Raw genomic sequence first — 21415 nt, forward strand, 5'->3', positions numbered from 1 at the left:
AATGAGTCTCAGCCGTGAATAGCGGTCAGACCTCATGCAGGACACATGCAGGCAGTTCAGCTTCCTTATGTCCAGGACTTGGAAATAACAAAGCAGCTTCCTTTGAAAGAGGCTCTGGCTGTGCTGGAAAGTGACCCTAGGCTTAGAAGCAGGTGCCCAGTTCTGCCAGTGGCCGATTGTGTGTGACCGGCTGTATGAACCCGGCCGAGGCCCAGCAGCATCTCACCTCACTGGCCCATGGTGTCTCTTCTGCAAAATGGAGGTGGTTCCCATGGTGGTTTTTCAACCGTGTTCCATCGATGACTCTAGAGATTCCTTGACTATACCACAAGGGAGTGGGGAGCAGGGGGTGGGGCTCTAAGGCTCTACCCACTTCACCCAGTGCCTCTGTACTATTGTCTGTTTTACATATTCACCTTGTCTTTACTGTGTTTTAAAAAAGATTTTATGTATTTATTCATGAGAGACACAGAGAGAGAGGCAGATACAAGCAGGCTCCATACAGGGGAGTCTGATCCCAGGACCCCGGGATCACGCCCTGAGCCAAAGGCAGACTCAACCACTGAGCCCTCCAGGTGCCGCATCTATACTGTATTGTGTATTGTTTGAAGAATTGCACTAACATTTTTATTTTATTAAAGATTTTTTTTTATTTATTCATGAGAGATACAGAGAGAGAGAGGCAGAGACACAGGCAGAGGGAGAAGCAGGCTCCATGCAGGGAGCCTGACGTGGGACTTGATCCTGAGACTCCAGGATCACGCCCTGGGCTGAAGGCGGCGCTAAACCGCTGAGCCACCTGGGCTGCCCTGCACTAACAGTTTTAAAAACTCCCTTGGACTTGATGATGTCTGCATCAATTCTAACTTGTCATCACTCGTGTCCTTCACAGGTATGATTCCTACTGTCCTACCACTTCAGAGCTAATGTCACACAAGTGGCAAAGGTCAGCATGAGCATTCCCTGAGCTTACCAGGTCATGCAGCATGAACGAAAAGGGACACATGCTCGGGGCTGTCATTTCTATCTTCCTCTATCACTTCTGAAAAGGACACTTCTGCTAAGTTGTCCCTCCCCAGCTCTAGGATTTACCTGGCTCCAAACCTCACACACCTGTTCTCAGTGCCTGAGAGGCTCAGGGATAAGGGAGACGGGGTGCTGGTCCTATTCGGCAAGGCTGTACCTGGGGAAGAAGGGGCAGCCAGGCTGGATACCCACCCACCTTCCTGTGAAATGTCACCCATGGGTGGCTCACATGTCTACTAGGCTCTCGCTGCCCTCTTGAGAGTGAGTTCACTTTGGCCCAAGGTCTCACCCGGCATCCTAAGGATATCCAAACCTGCACCAAGGCTTCTGCTAATCCTCAAGAGGCTCTAAACTCTTGTTTCCTTGTTTATGAATTGACGTGCTATCCACCGTGGGTGGTCCCTGTGGTAAGAACTCAGCCCATCCCACCATCTCCCTACCCTTCCCCACCGCCTCGTGGGCACATCTGCTTCTCACACAAGGGATCTGTGAGTCTAGTAGGCTATGCAGAAGAGAAGAGTTGGCAATGAAAACGGCGGAAGAGGCATTTAAATCACAGAAGTGTGAACACTGTCTCATTGAGTGCTGGCTCCTTGTTTTCACAAGCCTTCCAGACACCCCATCATGCCATTGCCAGAGATAGGATTGTTCACCACTGTCTCTTGACACTGTAGGACCCAGACTCCCATATCTTCTATGGGTCCTCTCTCCTCTGCACTCTCCCATCAACCCTCTTCCCCATGGCCCTACGGGATTTCCCCTGACTCCAACTTTCTCTCGCTCTGTGCTCCAAGGCCCTTTCCAACCCCTACTCCCAAACTTGCCTATTGCCTCTCTAAAGAGTAAGGAGCGCAGCAGAGTAGATCCCTCTCTTAAACAGGACCTGCCCAACTTTGAAGGCATCTGTGGGTCTAAGCAGCATGTCCTCTCACCTCCAGCTGGATTGATCATGAGGCCAGTGTTGACCATCAGGCTCTGGCTGAGCCCTTGTTGCATTCAGAGTGCCGAGGAGGGGAGTAAAAGGTGGAGACCAGGCTTAGGAAATCCTCCCCAAGTTTCCTTGCTTGTGTTGGATGGCACCTGCGTCCACCCTGTCACCTAAGCTGGCAGTTACCCTCATTAGCAAGAAGCAGCCCCACCCTGCTCTGGTCCCTGCATCTCTCCTTGACCTTCATTCACCCCTCACTGCCCCTCCCCCACACCGCAGCCTACCCTTTTTGTGCCTATCTGCCAGTAATACCAGACATGTTTTGAGAACCTTGAACACACGATTCTTTCCATATGCTGTTCCTTCTGTCTGGAATGCATCTCCCCCTTTGGCTTCCTCCCAGATTCTTGAGGTATTCCTATTCACTCTTCAAAACCCTGCTCAGTTGTCACCTCCTCCCGGAGCATTCCCTTGGCTCACACCTAAACCATCATTCCTCCCTGGTCTGCACTCTTCTTGTGCCTCATACAAACTTGCAATGTCAGCGTGTATCTGCGTGCTTGACAGTGTCAGTGTACTCTGGTGCTTCACAGTGAGGAGGGGTATGCTGGTGCTTTGCAATGTTGGTGCAATGCAGTGCACGCCATTGCTTTATAATCATCCCTGTTCCCCCACTTACCTGCTGTGTGATCTAGGGCATATTATTTAACTTCTCTGTGCTCCAGTTACCTCCCCTAGCTCATGTGAGGAGCGAATGAGTTAACACACATAATGATGTTACCAGAACAGTGCCTGGCACAGAAGGAGAAGCTCAATAAACATTAGCTGTTTTTTGAATTATTTATTTCTACACTGGCTCCCCTGCATTTGACTGTAAGCTCCTCGAAGGCAGGGAATCGTCAAGCCCCAGCCCAGCTTAGGACTTGGCCTCGGTCCCCGGGGGATTCATTAATGCTCCCTGACCTGAGCTGACTGGGAGCTCGCTGCCACTCTACAGAGATGAGTTCTAGGATGGCAAACAGCAGTTGCAGGTCATGAGTGACCAGGAGGGTCAGGCATAGTGATGAGGGGGACCAGGCATCAAAGAACACAGCAGTCAGGAATCTCACCAGGATCCAGAAACACAAATACCTCCATCTCTTAGAGTCGCTGTGAGAGATTTAAAAAGAGAATGCCAATGGAACACCAAAGTGAGTGTCTTACAAATGCTCCTACTCCTTCGACTGGGCGACTGGACGTGCAAATACCATTCTTTAGGGCTGGAGAGGGGAGGGTTAGGGTTAGTGAGGGAGCTCTCCCCTCACTCACAGGATCTAGGCTGTACCCTGTCTTGCTTAGTGGGGCTGCTAGGGTTGGAGGAGGCCTAGGGTTACAGACAAAGCTCTGCCCAGGCCTGAAGTTGGCCCTGGATTGAAGGGTGGGCTGCAGACAGGAGGGAGCTGCAGATGCAGGGAAGTGCCTGGTACTTGGAGGACAGGGTGCTGGCTAGCTGGGCTGCTGCCAGAAGGAGCCACGGGAGAGCTAATGGGAACCGAGGCCAGGGCAGGGCTGCAGAGACCCTGAACCTAATCATAATGCACCATAACAGCAGTAATAAAAGTAAATGTTTATTGATTTACCATGTGTCACAATATGCTGTCTTTATGGGAACAAACTCGTTTACTGATCCCAACAACACTAAGAGATCTAGCTGCTATGTTTGTCCTCAATCACACTTGGACCTGAGGCCTGGAGAGATCAGATAACTTGCCCTGGCCATACAGCTGGTAAGTGGCAGGGCTCTGACCCCTGGCTGCCCCAGCCTCGGTACCTCCTGCCTCTGGCCCAGGGGTTTCCTGCCTCGGTGCTGGCATGAACGGAAGCGGCCCCACATGTGGTGCGGTGTGGAAAATGGGAGCAAGGACTGTGGTCTGCAGGGTGCCATCACAGCCCCACCTCTGCCCTAGCTGTGTGACCTTGCACATGTAACTATGCCCCCTCTCGGCCTCAGTTTCCTCATCTGTAAAATGGGCACAAAAGCCCTTCCTTCCAGGATTGTGGCATCGATCAAATACTTGGGTACGTGTAAAACACTTAGCAGAGAGCCAGCACATGTGGGGAGTGCCTCCAGCCCTGGCCGAGCACCAACTCCGCAGGGCACAACAGGAGATGGCCCCTGGCTAGCAGTCTGAATGAGAGTATCTGGGAGCAAAGGGACAGGAAGAAGTGTCCTTCTGTGCAGGGGCAGTCAGGTCCTGGGCCCTCACCCACTGAGAGGGAGCATCACCAGCTGGGGTAGCAGGCTGTCGCTGAGACAGGTTTCTGAGTCACGGTGGCTCTACGGGACCTGGAGGCGTGCTTTCCAAATGTGCCCTTTGTTGGGTGATATTCCTCCCTGCCAGCTGGGGAGCCACTCTGCTCCCCCAGGTTCATGCCAGCTGCTCTCCCTTGACCCTCACTCCCACCCAAACCAAGCTGAGCATAGCTGGAACTAGGCTGGGAAGGGCACACACGATGTGTGGGCCCATCGCTACCGTGATCTGGTCCTGCTGCTTTCCGCCTGGCCATAGGTGTGCTATAAGCCTCACAGCTCCTCCCAGAGCCCAGCGCACTACTGTCCCAGGGCCTTTGCACCAGTGGCTCCTCTACCTGGAGCATCTATTCTTCTCAAATGTCACCTTCATTATCAGGCTTTCCCTGACCACTGTGTTTAATATTATAACCTCCTCCACCCACCTCTCACCCCATTACTTATCCTGCCTTATTTTCCTCCATGGCATTTATTAGCACTGGTACATGGACTCTCTCTCTTATTTATTTACTGTCTGCCTCCCCACTACATATACTCACTCTCAAGTGTCAGCTCTCTGGGGACAGGAATTTGTGTCTCCCTTGCCCATAGTTCTATCTCTGGCACCGAGAACAGTGCCTGGCACACGATAGGAGCTCAGCAATGAATCCTGACCCCTTGTTTCATACAGAAGCTTTGAAAGGGAGGCTCAGCAAGGCTGGGAGCTTGCCTGAGACCATGGTGTGAGGGATGGGGATTGTCTGACTCCAGATCCCCCGTTGTCTCCCTGCCCGTGGGTCCAGTGATTGTCCGCCTGTTACCCCTCCTTCCCAACCGAGTCCCTGGCACAACGCTTTACCCTCAGTGCAGAGGGAACTTCAGAAGTGCCAGGAAGGCAAGAGGGGATTTGTCTTTGTTAGGCTCCCGTAACAGAATACCAGAGACGGGGTAAATAGCCTCTTAACTGGTAAACTGTTCTGAGGTGGGTGTTATCATCTCCATTCTACAGGTAAATAAACTGACGCTCAGCGAGGCGAGCTTACTTGCCTAAGGTCCCCCAGCTGGGAAATAGTAGGTCTGTCTGATGCCAAAACCTGTGTTCTTAACTCTGTGTGGAGTTTCTTTGAAACAGACAAGGGGCATCTCCCTTGGCCTATGGATCAGAGGGGCACAGGCCTGCCCCCCAGGAGCCCAGCATCCCCTCAGGACAAGATGAACACATGGGTATATTGGGGCTAAGTGCCAAGTGCACAGCCCAGTCAGCAAATGCAGGAGGAGCCTCAGATGGCTCTGCGGGCTGGGCTGGTCACCAAGGAAGGGCTCAGCCAGATGAAAAGCAGCAAGGAGGGCTTTCTAGGAAGTTTGGCACAATCCCCTTTATAGGATGGTGCAAAATGTAGTGATGTGGGTGGTGGTGAGCTCAGTGTGGGCCCAGAACAGAGGGGCTGCAGGGCAGAAGCCGCAGGAAAGCTGAGGACAGGTGGGGGGGAGGTGCTGGGGGTCCCTGCACCTCGGCAGAGGGTGGCGTTTATGTGTCCTTTCTCCAGCAGGGGCAGAGAGGCCTGGGGGGAGGAGGGCATCAGCGGGATGTCTGCAGCTCCATTCGGCATCTGGCGGGAACAAGGGGGTCGCTGCAAATAAACAACAAGGGTTGGCGTGAGGCTCACACCCTAGGACAAAGCTGAGTTTCTTTCCTGGAGGAGGTGAGGTGGCAGCTGTGGGCAGTTCCGGGGACACTCCCCCAGCAGCTGTGGCCTCAGGAAAGATCACATGGCTGGTGGCCCTTCAGAGACTCACTGACTTTGTGATGCCCCCGGCAATTTTTTTGACCCTTCACAACAGGAGATTTCCAACGAGTAGTGTGCTGGTAAATGGCTAACAAGGGGCTCTCTCAGTGGTGGGAGGTGGGGGGGGTTGGGGGCACTGGGTGGCGCCCCGTTTGTAGCATTTGATGGTTTTCATGGTGTAAGTGCTCCCACTGTGACTAATACCCAGTACCCACACCATCTTACTGAATGCAGAGCAGGGGCGGGGTGGGGGGCAGGGGGAGAGTCACAGGGCCAGCTGTCCTCAGCCTATCTGAGCTGGCTCCAGCACCCTCTGCTTCTAGCTCCTCTGATCCTGCCACCATGCCAGTGACATTCCCAGGGGCCCTGAGAGCAAGAAGCCAGCCACTCTGGATGTCCCTGAGCCTCGGGGCTTTGAGGCCTGTTTGGATCTTGTCTCAGAGGGTACTTGGTGTCTTATTGTGGTCAGCTCCAGTCATTAGTCCTAGAGAGTCCATAGTGTGGGTCTAAGTGCTCCACATGTTGGCCTCAGGCAGTTGCCTCTATGACAATCAGAAAGCACCAAGGTCCCAGAAACCCTAAGTTAGACATGAGTCCCAAAGGAGGCCATGGAGCACTCAGACAGAAGAGGATGCGAGGGTCTCATGTAGACGGCAGGCCTGGCCCGGCCAGCCTGGTACCCACGTTCCGTTCAATGGCCGGTTTCATGATTACTTGTCAGAGGACCCATCTTGGAATCTTGTACAATGTCTTAGTGAGGAGGGAGGCCTCATCAGGCTCTGTGTTCTCCTAGAGCAGAGAGGCTGAAAGGCAGAGATGGTGGGAAAGTTTTCTTCTTTCCCTCCTCCCCCTTCTCCTGCGGTAGACCCTAAGGGACTGGAAATAATGACTCAAGGGGTTGAAGATAGCAGAGAGGAAGGACTATAGGAGCCCCCCTGTGCCAAAGGTGCTAGTGGGGCGGGATGGAGGTGGCCAGACCTGGAGGCCAGCTGTGGGCTCCCCACGTCAGGGGCTCACCCGTGCAAGGGCCAGGCTGCCTATGGTGCTGGGCAGCTGGCCAGCTGAAGCCTTTGCCCAGATGGGGAAAATGAGTCAGTGAGGGTGAGTCGGAGCTGGTGCCCCCAGAGGCTCTCCATGTGCGTGCAGTACCTCCAAGGCCTTCTTACTGCCCCAAGAAACCTCACCCCTTCCCTCCTGGTTGCCCCTTCTTCCCCACCACCCACTCTAGGTTCTTCATCATCAAAGAGAGCTTTCTTCTTTACTACTCTGAGAGTGAAAAAAAGAACTTTGAAACCAATAAATACTTCAATATACATCCTAAGGTGAGGCACCCCCCCACAGGGCCACAGTGGGGAGGGGCCCCGAGAGGCAATGGGGGGAGGGCATCCCATGAGGGCAGAAGACCAGCTCTTTTCTCACTGTAGTCTAGCAGAGTCTGGAGAACAAATCCTTCTTGGGGCCCAAGACTCCCTCCCTCTCCTGGGCTGCCCCCCCCAACCCTCCTGTGCCCCAGAGCCCACCCCCACCCTTTCTCTTCCTTCTGAGAGTTAGTTCTGGTCTGGCTCCCAGCCTAGGGCCCTTGGTAGGACCTGGCTTTGGCTGAGGGCTCCAAGAGGGCTTGAGTGACATGGGCGGGTGGGGGTTCCCTGTTCTGGTTCTTTCCCAGGGTGTCATCCCCCTGGGAGGCTGCCTGGTGGAGGCCAAGGAAGAACCCAGCATGCCCTATGCCATGAAAATCTCCCACCAGGACTTCCATGTGAGTAAAGCTCTCCCCTCAGCCTGGACTCAGCAGGACAGACCAGCTTCTCTGGGGACCTCCAGATCTCCTGGGGGAACCCCTCCAGTGGCCTGCTCTGGGAGGGTGTCAGTGTCCTAGGGGTGTATGATAGAGGGGCAGAGCAGGGCCTGTGGAGCCCTGTGGGCAGCCTCTGACATCCTGGCAGTGGCCTCCTCTCAGGTATACCTGTGGCTCCTCTTCCTGGCAGGGGAACATCTTGCTGGCTGCTGAGTCCGAGTTTGAGCAGACCCAGTGGCTGGAGATGCTACAGGAGTCCGGGAAGGTGTAAGTGCTCATAGGCAGGGGAGCAGGTCCAGAAAGGGAACGGTTATGGGCTGGGTTTACCCTGATCTCCTTGCCTCTCCGCTGGGATCCTGGGGGGCACTGAGGACCCCTGCAAAGAGTAGAGTGGGGTGAAAAACTGTCTGGGCCTCCTTGCAAACAGTTGGTTTGTTGGTTAGTTTGGGGAAGTTGGTTAGTTTGGGGAAGAAAGGACAGGTCAGGGTTAGAGCATCTGTGAGGGGTCTGCTGAGTGGGCTTTGAGCACAGTGAGCTTTGCCTGTCTGGAGTCACAGGTGGACACCACTTGTCTCCAATTCTTGGGAGCATCCAGCATCACTAGGAGGATTTGGCTGCCTCCTGACACCCGTCTCACCTCCCCAGGCCCACCGTGAATCTTAGCACAGACTGGACCTAGTGCTTTGTGAATCGGAGTCCAGATCATAGAAACCTCCAGCCCAACACGGTTCATTTGCATGTAGACCCCTGTCCTGGCACCTGCCTATTCGAGCTGGGGCATGCTTTTAGTCCAGCAAATAACCCTGAGTGTGCCCCATGCCAGGCCTTGTGCCAGGTAGTGGCATGCGATGGTGGAGAGAGCATCCCAGGAAGCAATCTCTTCCCTGCTCTGAAAGTGCTGCTGGCCTGGCCCACGGTGGCCCACTTTGCAGCCTCGGCCAGCCCCCAGGGACTGTAACTGATCGATGCTGGTGGCATGCCCAGAGCCACGGGTGCCAGGAGTGAATGGGGCTGGGATTCTGGAGGAGACAGGATGGGCGGGTACAAACCATGCCCAGTCTCCTTCTCTAGCCTTCTGTTGTAACGATTTTGTGTCTCTTCTTCTCTCCTCTGTCCCATCTGCCCTCCCTCCCCAGGACTTGGAAGAATGCCCAGCTGGGAGAAGCCATGATCAAAAGCCTGGAGGCTCAGGGGCTGCAGTTGGCCAAGGAGAAGCAGGAGTATTTAGGTTGGCTAGAGGGAAGGACTGGAAGCTGAGGCTCCCTAGGCAGCTCTTCAGGGACGAGGGGGATAGCCGGGGCTTGGTGGAGGACCCAGGAAGGGGAATCTGGGGCAGGGCTTAGCAGGCTACGGGGAGCCACGGGCCAGCCCAGAGCCTAGAGGCTTTCACCGTGTAACCTGTGTCCTTTTGGCTGGCATGACAGGAGGCAGGAGAACCTGGTGGCCAGGAGCTTGGGCTCTGGACCAGCTGTGCCAGTTGTCTGTTAGCTGTGGCAGTGTAGCCTCTGTAAGCCTCAATGTCCTCATCTTTAAAATGTAGACAAGAATAGTCCCTCGCTCTTAGAGGTGGTGGGGGCGGGGTGGTCAGGGGAAATGAGAACATGGCTGTCAGCACTTGCATCAGGCACACAGGAGGGGCCCCATAAATGGAGTTGATGTTATCCTGCCTGGGGTCCCCAGGTTTCTGGATCTGCCCCTAATAACTCCCACCTGCCAGCCCACTTTAAACCTGACCACAGGGTTCCAGGCCCCTGTGCACCTAACTGGCTGGCAAGCATGCTCTGTTTGGGAAAGAAGAAGGTGAAGACTGGGGGTTTGATGCTTTGCCTGGGATCCTCTCCCCTGCCCCTTTCTTAGACACTTGGGGCCTCAGTACTGATTCCCCTTTGCCTGGGGCAGACACCCCTGCCTCCCCCTGCCTCCCCCAGGACCTACCCTCCCCTACCCGCCAGACACTAGTGCAGAGGGGAGGTGGTCTGGGGGGCAGCACAAAGAAGAGCACTTCTAGGGGGCTGCAGACACCCCCTGAACTTCTGAAGATGAGGCCATCCTTGTCCTGTGAGCACACAAAGCAGGGACAGTGACCAGAAAGGGTAGCAGCTGAGGCCAGTGCAGCAGCTTCTATCCCCTGGAGCTGGCTCTGCCCTCCAGCAGCCTGGGCATGGCAAGGCTGACCGTTTTCCTGGGCGATCCTGGGGGTGAGGGAGGTCACTGGAAGGCACTGGCCCCCTCCAGGCCAGCGCTGGAGTGAACTCTCTGTGAGGGTCATGCTTGCTTTGCAGACAAACTGATGGAGGAAACCGAAGAACTCTGTCTTCAGAGGGAGCAGAGAGAGGTAGGCACACGGAGGGTACTAGGAACTGCTGCCGGTTCCCCGTCTCCCACTTGGGGGTGCCCCTTAACAGCCAAGGTGTACTGACCTATGTTTCTGCATTCAAGAAGCATGTAGGGGAGCAAGACACCCAGAGAACTCACTGAAAAATCACACAGGTGGCGTCAGACAGGCGAAGCCACGAGGTGACAGTGCTTAGGACTTGTTCTGGCTTCTTGTCAGAAGTGGATTTCTTCTTGCCAATCCCCAGGGATGCAAGTAAAAAGTATAGGTAACCATGTTCTAGAGAAAGCCATCCCCAAATTGTATACATCAGTAGGTAATGAGCTGCTTGTCACTGGTGATCTTCTGTTACCTAGAGAGGGGCTTCTGCACCATTGGGGTGAGTGGGTTGGATGCTTACAGGGGTTCCTTCATCCTCTAAGTGACACAATGTAAGTTCCAAAAAGGCCAAGCATTAGCCTGGGGCAGCCTGTAGGGAAAAGGAGACTCTTGCTTCATTTGAGGATAGTGAGCCACTGAGGTCTGCCTCATTTGGAATCTCTGTGTGACATTGGTCCTTGCCTGTCCTGAAGGGACATCAGCACCCCTGAAGGGCAGAGTCAGGTAGTGATAGCAGTACAGAGACTTGGAGCCAAGCTGCCTATGTTTGTGTTTGACCTTCACCACTTCTAGCTGTGTAACCTTGGACAAGTTACCTAAACTCTCTGAACATCAATATTCCTACATGAAAAATAGAGATAATGGAACCCATCTTAATAGGATGCTGTGAAGATTAAGTGAGATGTTACATATAATGTACTTGGCAGGGATGCCTGGGTGGATCGGTTAGTTAAGAATCTGCCTTCAGCTCAGGTCATGATCCTGGGGTCCTGGGATAGAGCCCCACATCATGCTCCCTGCTCAGCGGGGAGTCTGCTTTTCACTCTACCTCTGTCCCTCCCCCCTGCTCATGCACTTGCTCTCTCTGAAATAAATAAGATCTTAAAAAATAAAGTGCTTGGCACATAGGATGTGCTGAATGTTTGTTAGCATCATGATCAGGTTACTATTAATTATGGGCCCATCCTGCACGTGAGCTGCCTGAGATCTGAAGCTGCAAAGTGGTTTGCCCACAGGAGAACCTGATTCAGTCCATTTCTCTTTGCCCAGTTGCTTTTCCTTGTCCTTATAGGGCTGGGCCCATCAGCCTTGGCTCAAAGCCCACCTCTGTGACTTTTCTCTTGCTAACCACCTTTCCCAACCACCCCTCACTGGGCTCTGAGACAGGTCCTCTGGTCAAGAAGCATCATGTCCCTATAGCACCCCAAACATGGGTGGCCCAGCACAGCACATGGCCTAGGATGAGTGCTTGATAAATGTAGGATGACTCCATGAATGAACATTTCCAATTCTTGTAATTTCCCATCTTGATTTTCATCCAGTAGGACAATTTATCCTCATTTTTCTTCTTCCAAAATCTTATCTGATATTCTTGCCCACTTATTCATTTTGTCCATTAACAACAATAGGAAAAACCAAACCAAACCAAACAAACAAAAAAAACAAACCCAAAAGCCATTGAGGATTTGTATTAGGATTGCATGGATTTGAGGATTGGCTTCATGACAGTGCCGAGCCTTCTCCCACCCAGCGGTGTTTGGGCCTCCTTGTCTCCATACTGTCATCCAGGTCCTGCCTGAGTGCCTCGGCGTTTACTTCACATAGTTCTGTCATTTTGAGAAGTGAGACTTTCAGTGCGTGGTCAGCAACCTAAAGGCAGATAATTGAGGAAGCCAGAGGAAGGGATGGAGTGACGGACACGGCCAGCAGCAGGGAGAGAGACAGCCTTATCCATCAGAGAGGCTAAATCTGGGGCAGCAGTCAGCCGGAGGAAAATTTAGACACTCTATCTAGGTCTTTAGCCAGAGAATGAGGACAGCGGAGACCCACCGCTCACAGGCCTCACTTAAAGCCATAGCACGTCGGAGGAGCAAGGCCTGTCAGCTGTAAACTCGCTGATTGTGTGTTTCAGGATGTGGATGAGACGCGCATGGGCCCAGCTGATTCCCACGGTGAAGGCTGCTGTGGGCAGGCGCGAGGGAAAGCTCTGTGGCCAGGTTCGGATGTCCCTGTCAGCTGCGCTCTGGAGCAGGAATAGATTCAGGCCTGCCCTAACTTGCTCATCCGTGCCATTGGTCTACCTGTCCCCTGCCTCTCCCATCTTCACTGCAAGGCACAGGTTGTCTGGGCGTGCCTTGGGCCACTTAGGGAAGCATCGGGCAGGAGAGCCTAGTGATATGATGAAGATTCTCTGGTTTTTAAGGGGCAGCCTGGCCTAAAGGCAGACTCAGGGTCTGGAACTAGGAGACTGAGGTTGAAGTTTGTGTGGCCTTGGGCAAGTTAACCTCTCCGGGCCTCAGTTTCTCTATCTGTGATGCTCTGGTAAGAGTTAATGGCTATGCCCACCTAGCTCTCGGGTTGCTGTGAGGCCCAATGACATAGAAGGCAACAGAGTGCTTTGTGGATGGACAAGGCCCACGCCGATGTGAGCTGTGTGGTGGTGTGGCCACAACATCCTCCACGTGGAAGAGAGGGCCTGGGACTCTTGACACGTGAGCAGAGAATGCCCTGTGGCCAGAAAGCCATGCCCTTCTTTGGGCACAGGTTCCTCAAATGTCCCTGGCTCCCTGTGATCTCATCTCTCTCATCCCCTGAGGAGGGCAGCCTGCCTACCTTTCCTTTTCTGGCTCTCCAACTCTGAGAGCTCAGCATTGGCCTGGGAAATTAGAAATGTCCAGGGCCCAGTAGGCAGGCATCTGGCCACCCAGGCTGCTTCTGGTTAGAACACAGACTCTGGGTGTTGGAAAGAACCTCCCACTTCAAGATGAGGCTCTTTGCTCACCTCCCTGATGGATGATATCCTGATCCTATGATGGGCAGCTCACAACCTCTGGAGCTATTCTTGGCCTTATTTCTCTGTGGTTTGAAATCTCTTCCTTTTATTGAGCTAGAATTTGCCTTCATGTGACTTCTTTCTAACCTTGTACTCCTACAACTTAACCAGGCCCAGGAATCAGAAGAACGCACACTAGGTGGTGGACAGAGGCTTTAGCTGCAGCAGATCTCGGCTGACCTCAACCTATGTGGCAGGGTTGCTACAAACGCTCAGATCATCTTGCCTACAGGAACAGAAGGTTCTAGCTGTTCCAGGTTGATACATTCTGCTGTCATTGGTCTCAGGCTACACCTGGACATCAGTTTAAGAGTCACACAGGTGAAATGAAAGGAAAAGAAGTGAGCAACCAGAAAGAAGATTCTCTTTCTTTGTCCTTATTAATATATAGTCTTTTTATTAACAGTAGAAATGATACTCTTTGTAGAACAAACTTTGTCCTCAATCCCACAGTTGACAGACAACTGCTGCCAACATTTTATTATTTTTCTCCAGTCTTTAAAAAAAATATACATTATTCTAGAGGCACCTGGGTGGCTTTGTTAGTTAAGCGTCCAACTCGTGGTTTCAGCCCAGGTCATGATCTCAGAGTCATGAGATCGAGCCCCATGTCGGGCTCTGCACTTAGCATGGAGACTAGTTGAGATTCATTCTCTCCCTCTACTCTGCCCTCCCCCTGCCTGTGTGCACACACTCTCTCTCTCAAAATAAATAAAATATTTTAAAAATATGTATATCATCATATACATATTAACGTATATATAATTCTTATTATTCTTATATATTTTTTCAATGTAATAAGATCATAGCAGATATTCAGTTTTATGGCCCACTTTTTCATTATACCTTCATGACCACTATACCTTTAGCAATTTTTAATGTCATTTTGCATTCCTTGCAAACATCAGTTTTAATGACCATGTACTGATTCATCCTATGTGATGTTCCCTTTAACCATTCTTCTGTTTTTGGACATCTAGCCTGTTTTCACGATTATAAATTATGCTACAGTGAACATTTCTGTACACATAAATCTTGGTCTACTGTCGAGTCATTGAGGAGAGATTCCAACGGGTGAAATCACTGAGTCTGGGCAAGAACTTTTAAGACTCCTGATGCATATTGACAAATTGCTTTCTAGAAAGTTTGTACCAGTTTTCACTCTCACCAGCAGTGTATGGACAGTTCCATCTTGCTCTACCCTACTGCCCACATTTGAGTCCTTCCTTCAACATTGACTGGCTGTAGTGTGGGGAAAGGGACGAAGAGATGTGTGACTTTGAACAAGTTACTTGACTTTTATGTACCTCTCCTTTTCTCATCTGTAAGCTGAGGATAAAAATATTGTCCGCTTTCAGAGTTGTTATGAGGATTAAATGAGTTAATACATGTATAGTACTGAGAAGAGTAAGCTCACAGAGAATGTTATCCATCATTGTCATTATCATATACAAGATCTGTTTCAGAATTCTCTTTTCCATTCCTTTAAATTGCTGTCCATTCTTGAACAGATACCACACAGTTTCAGTTTATGATACTATCTGTCATTTATTAAGCACTGTGTTGCAGACAATTTGCATGGATTAGCTCACGTTATCCTCCCATGAACACTACAAAGTAGTACTGCCCATCTCAGAGAGTACCCTCCTCTCTTCTCTCTGCACTAGATCCAAAGGCAATCTAGACCACAGCTCCGGCTTCATTTACTGTGTGTGTGCAAATGACTCCCCACTGACAGATGCAATCCTTTTTCTCTGCTGAGCTACAGCCCTTTAATATCCAACTCTTGATGTCACATCTCCAGCCAGAGTTCTCAAAAATACTGCAAACTCAGCGTTTCCGAGACCATTCATGATCTTCTCCAGCACAGCTAGTGCTCCTCTTCTAGTGCTCTCTATCTCAGGGAATTCACCACCATCCCTTTTTGTGCAGATTGGAGACTCAGGAGTCATGCCTCACCCTGTCCTCCCCATCCATCCCCTATCCCATTCTACCCCTGAGTTCTGATGGCACTGCCCCCACATGCTCTAGAACCTGCCTAGCCACTTCTTTCCATCTCACTGCCCTGCTCTGGTTCACAGTATTAGGTCTTGACGGACTAATGCAGTGGCCTCCCACCTGGGTTCCTTTGGGTCCCTCTTCATCCCTTTTCTCCATGCTGTAGCCAGAGTCATTGTTTACAGTGGAAGTCGGGTTATGTTGCCCACCTTCTTCCCCTATTCCCTGCTCAAAACCCTCATTGCTTGTTTTTGTTTAGGTAAAAAAGACCAAAATCCCCAGCATAGCCCAAGGCCCTGTGCAGTCTAGCCTCCTTCGCACCCTGTTCACTCTCATTCTGGACCCAGCTGTATGGACCTATCTTGGTTTTTTCAGGGCAGCTGTTTTCCGAAGGGCCTTTGCCCATACTGATCCTCCCGGAATGCTCTTTCCTCTTATTTATCCACCTGCCACCTATTGGCTCAAGAATCTCCTGCTCCCCCCCACCCCATCAATCATTCCCTCCTTCTTGTCCAAGGCAGCTTTACATAGAACTATGTCCCTGTCCTGCACATCACGTGCCTTGGTTTGTAACCATATTCTCACATCAATACTTATTTTATTAGCTTCTGATTCATGCACTGAACTGTAAGCTCTGTGAGAACTGAGGCATGTCTGGGTTTGCTCATCTTCACATCCTCAATGCAGAGTCTGCCAGATGCTTGGCACATATTAAGCACTCAATAAATATGTGTGGCATGAATGAATGAACCTATAAAAAAAAATCTCATTGGGATTTTTACTGGAATTGCACTGAGCCTGTCAATTAACTGGGAAGAACCTTTATTGTAATCTTCCCAATCAGGGACCTGCATTCTTTTCAAAAGCACAATTACTTTTATGGGGGATTTAGAAATAATGCAGTGAAGCATGGTGAACAGAGATTATTTGGCTTGGAAGAGAGGAGACTTGGGGACAGAATAGTTGTCCCCAACACTTAAAGGGAAAATGGATCAGTCTTGTTCTATGGCTTCAAGGGGAGAAGGCAGACCCACTGCTGGAAGTTATGAGGAGGCAGATTTGGGCTCAGATGGAACTGGGGGATGAAACTGGCTGCCCCCTCTCTTAGGTGTGTCCCTGAGGGACTCAGGGTGTCCAGAAGTTGGCTATGTCTTGGGCTCTGTCAGTCTTCTGTTTGGCTGAAGAGCTGCTCACTGGCTCTTCCTTTGCTGGCTGGCATATTCAGGCCTCATGGCTGAGAAGGAGGGCTACAGGGGAGCCAGTAGCTGAGGGCGGCAGGTTCCCAGGCAGGGAGGCCGCTGCTGACGGAGAGTCTAATCAAAGGACAGCGGTGGCTGGCGAGGGGGTTGGAGGGTAGTTTCGCTCCATAAATGACATTCAGCCCTCTCATGTGAGCCCCTCAAAACTTTCAGCAAAGTCTTTGGTCCTTCCTCAGTGCTTCTGTATTTGTAGCTTTCAGGCAGTGCCCCTGCTGAGGTTGAATCCAGAAGGAAGATTTTTTTTTTTTAATTTTTATTTATTTATTCATGATAGTCACAGAGAGAGAGAGAGAGAGAGAGGCAGAGACACAGGCAGAGGGAGAAGCAGGCTCCATGCACCAGGGGCCCGATGTGGGATTCGATCCCGGGTCTCCAGGATCGCGCCCTGGGCCAAAGGCAGGCGCCAAACCGCTGCGCCACCCAGGGATCCCGAGAAGGAAGAGCTTTGAGCAGGTCATTCTGGGGTGAAATGAGCTGTCTTAAGAGGGACTGACTTCCCTGTCACGAGAGCCATTCAAGCAGAGCCCAGGCCATCTCTTGGCTGGAAAACTGATCCCCGGATTCTAGTATCTGATGAAGACCGAAGCAGCTTTCAAGTGCCTTTGACCATAGAGGGCTCTGCTTCATGAGGGCCCATTTCTCTGACTGTCGCACAGCGCTAAGTATGGCCTGGGCCCACAGTTATTGACTTAGAGGGGAAAAGCATTTTCTCACATAGACCTGGGACCAACACAGGAAGGAGGGGTAAGAAAAATCAAATGATTGCTCTGCCCTGTTATCTTCAGGAGCATCTGTTTCACTCTCTGGTTCTTGGAGGCCTAGCAAGGGCCTGCTGGCCTCTGAGGTGCTAGAAATAATATCCTCCCTCGGGGTGAAATGTGAAGGACAAAGCAGTTGTCACGAAACTGCTTCCAGCTAAGCTTCTCTTGAAGTGTACCCTGCAGCCCTACCTGCCGGTAAAGCCCAGGAAAACGGGACTCTTGAAGGGCATATACTTGCTGAAAAAATACAGTGAGTGCTTGCTGGCATTCCTGACAGGCCTAGTCTGGCCCTGGGGGCCTGCCCTGCACTTTTTGGCTCTCCTGTTCCCTTCTGGCCAAGCGCAGGAAAAGCTGCAGCCACCTGGGCTGGTTACTTCCTAGATGTCTTGAGGGGAAAAAGAAGAGTCCTGATTTTCTGACTTTCGGGTTGGGAATGACTTTTCTTTGCCACCCTTAATGGATGTCACTCCAGGGATCTTTAATGGAAATATACACTCACCACTTTTCCCTCCAGGGCTTGAGAGCCAGCCAACATGCCTGAGGATGTAGAGTAGACATCTAGAATTATCATCACCTCTACTCACAGGGAACAATGCTGGGATTCTTTCTAAAGCCTAGCTGCAGCATGCTTGGTGTGTTTGATAAGGCCAGGCCCATCATGGATTTTGGGCTTGTTGAAACAGTGTGTTGCTGGGTGGGACCAGGGCTCCCCAGGTCTTAACCCCGAGTCTGCCCCTGCATATGCCCCAGCCTCGTACTGCAATCCGAGAGTGGCCCCTGGACTAGAGTTCTGGTTCCTGACCTCAGGGGCACTTGGCTGCCCATGACTCCTCTTCCCCTCTGGTTTTCTTCAGGAGCTTGAACGCCTCAACCAGGTGCTGGAGGCCGAGAAGCAGCAGTTTGAGGAAGTGGTGCAGGAGCTGAAAATGGAACAGGAACAGATCAAAAGGTGGTGGTGGTGCCCAGGAGAGGGTGGGAGGAAGGTGCGCCGTGGGCAGGGCATTAGAACCCACGTTTCCCATCAGGCCTGGGGAGATGCCTCCCAGGAGAGCCTCACCACTTGATGACTTGGTTTGGGACTGTCTTCTCAGTGCTTCGGGCCTTGGGGCAGCCCAGAAGGAGCTGTAGACCCCACACAAACTGGACACAAGGCACGGGCAGGTGCAAACAAGCATCCCCCAAGCAACAAGGCCCTCTTGCCCCTGTCAAGCCTTCCGTACCAAGAGGTGGACAGGAAAAAGCCAGCCTAGAGGTGCTTTAGTCAAGACCCCAAACATGCCCTCCACTGTCCCTTCACATTCTGGCTAATGATGACCCTTGGGATCTTTAATCTGTGTATGGTTTGCAAATCCAGTTGCACACTATGACCATAGACCAGAATGAGAATCTCTAGAAGGTAGAGCCCAGAGATCTATATTTTACAAAAGCTTTCCAGGTCACTCTGAGTCAGCCTATCCAGGAATTTGGAGACTAAGGCTCTGGGTACTGTTGTTGGTGGTGATTGTCGCTGTCTTCCTCCTCCCCCTCCTCCTCCTCCTTCCCCTCCTCCTCCTCCTCATCACTACTGATAATCAGTGTTAGCCCAGAAAGGCTTTTCTTGCAACAACCTTATAAAACAAAGTCAGTTAAACAAGTACTTTGAGGAGGGAGAAGCTCAGAGGATCTGACCAAGTAAATGGCCAAGCATCTGCTTATCCCGAGAATTGCACCAGATACTGGAATAGAAGATAAGCCCTCTTATCTTACAATGCAGGATCTTACAGTCTGTTTGGGAAAACCATTCTCACACCCAGAAAACATCAGCACACGCATATAATCAGGCATAGTGCAGACTCCCTGGGTCACAGGAATTAAGGCATACGTGTGATCCTTGTGGGCACTAAGAGAGGTTTGATTGAGCTGGGCCTTGAAGAATGGGTAGTATTTAGGAAATTGGGCAGGAAGAAAGATAAAGGCATTTCAAGGAGGAGAAAGGTAAATGTGTGAGGGGACCCAGGCTTGTTAAGAAAGCAGCAAGGGGATTGGCATGCCAGAGAAGGGCCTCAGCCATGTCCCAAGTCAGAGTGAGTAGGGGTTCTAGCAGGCTCTGTCTGGGGAAGATAGGAGGTGGGGCCAGGACCCCCTTGGTTTCTCTAGTGTTTCTCTACCTGTGGGGTGGTCCTGGGTTCATCTGACAGATGCATACGTACCTGGAGCAAGTGACTTCCACCCCACTTGGCTGGGATCTCCTTCTTTCAGCCCCAGGTCCCTACAGCTGCTATCAGGACCCTGCCACACAGAGAGGGGCTGGCCTTGCAAGGACCCCTCTGAGCCATATCGGGGAGGTGAAGCCGAAGCATTTCTGTGTGCAGAGGGGATTGGGAGGGGTGGGCACTGCCATACCCAGCCCTCTGTCCCTGCAGGGAGCTAGAGCTAACTGCAAGGTGCCTCAAGGGTGTGGAGCAAGAGAAGAAGGAGCTGAGGCACCTCACGGAGTCCTTGCAGCAGACGCTGGAGGTGAGGGGCCCCTGGTGGGTGGCTGACCCGGAAGCAGGTTGTTTGGGCCACATGATACAGCATTTCCCCAGAGGGTTCTCTGCAAGGAGAACAGGGCAGGATGGAGTTGATCTCAAGGGTCTCTTCTCTGTGGACCAGTGAGCATGGGAGGCCAGAAGCAGGATCCAGAGGGGCAAATTCAAGTTTGTCCTGCTGACTGTGACACCTTCTTTGATGTTTCTATTTTTATACCAGATGGAGGATTGATTTAGGGTGGGTGGTGGGACTCCCCATTTCTTCCTTCTTGTGGCTCATTCACTTAGCTGCTGCTCCTGGGTGAAACTGAGCAAAAAGGGAAATTAACTGCCATGTTACCTCCATTTGATACACAGAAGCTGTAAAAGGGAGGGAGGAGGTGGTAGGTGTCAAGGACCAAGTGCAAACTATCCACAGCCCCTCCTCCCCAAGTCTCCCTTGGTTGCCCCTCCACACCCTGCACAAAGACACTCTGACCCTTACTCCAAACCACTGAGCTCATGTGCCCTGAGGAAGCCAAGCTCTTTTAGACTCCACACCTTTCCCCATGCTGTTCCTTTCACACAGAATGTCCTTCCTCTTCTTCTCTGCCTTGAGGACTCATCCATCCTTCTAAGACTCAACCCCAACATCACCATAGCCAAGCTTCCCTGACTCTTCCAGGCAAGGGTTTGCCCTGAGCTTTAGGACCCTAAGGCTGCAGGGTTTCTATTCTCTCTCCACTGAGTGGGGCTTTGTTTGTGGTGCTTTTATTTGTTTATCTTTCATCTTCACACCATGAGAGATGGTTCTCATGGAGCGTTTCAACTCCAGAATTTTGGGGTAGCACAAGCCCAGCCTGATAAAGGGGAGGATGTCTAAATCTATTCTAGGGCTTGCTCCTCTTGGATGTTTTTCATATGAGCCCAACACACTCCGTCACTCACCTCTGGAGGAACAAAGACCCCCAAAGGTCATGGAGCCCTTGTGCCCCAGTTGAAGTAGGTGCTACCTCCACTGTAAGCTGCATTGGGTGCCTCCCAAAGTTCCTCAATGGAGGAGTAACCTTGCCTCTTTGTAAAGAAGGAGATCTTGGTTGTCCTTTTACCTTCAGGGAAGATGGAAGATATTTCGGGTGTCTCTAGAACATTGAGTAAGGAGGGCACCCTTTCCTGAAATTGAAAGGCAGGTGAGGGCAGCCATGTTAGAGAATCTAAATTAGGTTCTTTCTCTTCCTTCTGTCCTTCCATGCCAGGAACTCTCCATAGAGAAGAAGAAAACCCTGGCTATGCTGGAAGAGAATGAGAACCAGTTGCAGACACTGGCCAATCAGAGTGAGCAGCCCCCTCCCAGTGGGGGTCTCCATAGCAACCTGAGGCAGATAGAGGAGAAGATGCAGCAGCTCTTGGAAGAGAAGCTCCTGGCTGAGAAGCGGTGAGAGGCCCTTCAACCCCTGAATCTAGTTTGATAACTTTCCTTGAACTGCATACCCGGATTCTTAGGCTCTAGCTGGCATTGACCAGATAGATCACTTACTTCCTTTTGTCTGGGACTCAGTTTCTCCACCGGGCAAATGGGAAGAAAACTTGCACTACGGGTAGCTGACTTGATCATTATCTCCTTGCACTGGTGTGAACCATATGGACAGGCAGTAGGTCCGTCTAATGATGCTTTGTGGCAGGCTGGGCAGGACCTCATAGCTCCTTTGTACAAAGGAGGAAACAACCTCAGAGGATTGATAGGACCTTCCTAAGGTCACAGAACTAGGAAGACCTGGACCCAAGACTCCAGTCTTCTAACTTCGGACCACAGCACCCCCTCTCATCCCCTGGGTG

General features: G+C 51.6%; 1 protein-coding gene across 2 annotated transcripts in view; it reads left to right on the forward strand.

Moving 5' to 3' along the window:
* PLEKHD1 (pleckstrin homology and coiled-coil domain containing D1) overlaps positions 1–21415 on the forward strand; it is a 32270-nt gene that overhangs the window by 3972 nt on the left and 6883 nt on the right. For both annotated transcript variants that reach the window (XM_035720020.2, XM_025443281.3), the window contains exons 2-9: positions 7239–7332; positions 7677–7766; positions 7996–8072; positions 8942–9033; positions 10088–10140; positions 17945–18039; positions 19493–19586; positions 20836–21014. In XM_035720020.2, coding sequence (XP_035575913.1) covers positions 7239–7332; positions 7677–7766; positions 7996–8072; positions 8942–9033; positions 10088–10140; positions 17945–18039; positions 19493–19586; positions 20836–21014 — 774 coding nt within the window. The remainder of the gene's footprint in view (positions 1–7238; positions 7333–7676; positions 7767–7995; positions 8073–8941; positions 9034–10087; positions 10141–17944; positions 18040–19492; positions 19587–20835; positions 21015–21415) is intronic.

Source organism: Canis lupus, chromosome 8, assembly GCF_003254725.2.
Source record: "Canis lupus dingo isolate Sandy chromosome 8, ASM325472v2, whole genome shotgun sequence".
NCBI classification, from domain to species: domain Eukaryota; kingdom Metazoa; phylum Chordata; class Mammalia; order Carnivora; family Canidae; genus Canis; species Canis lupus.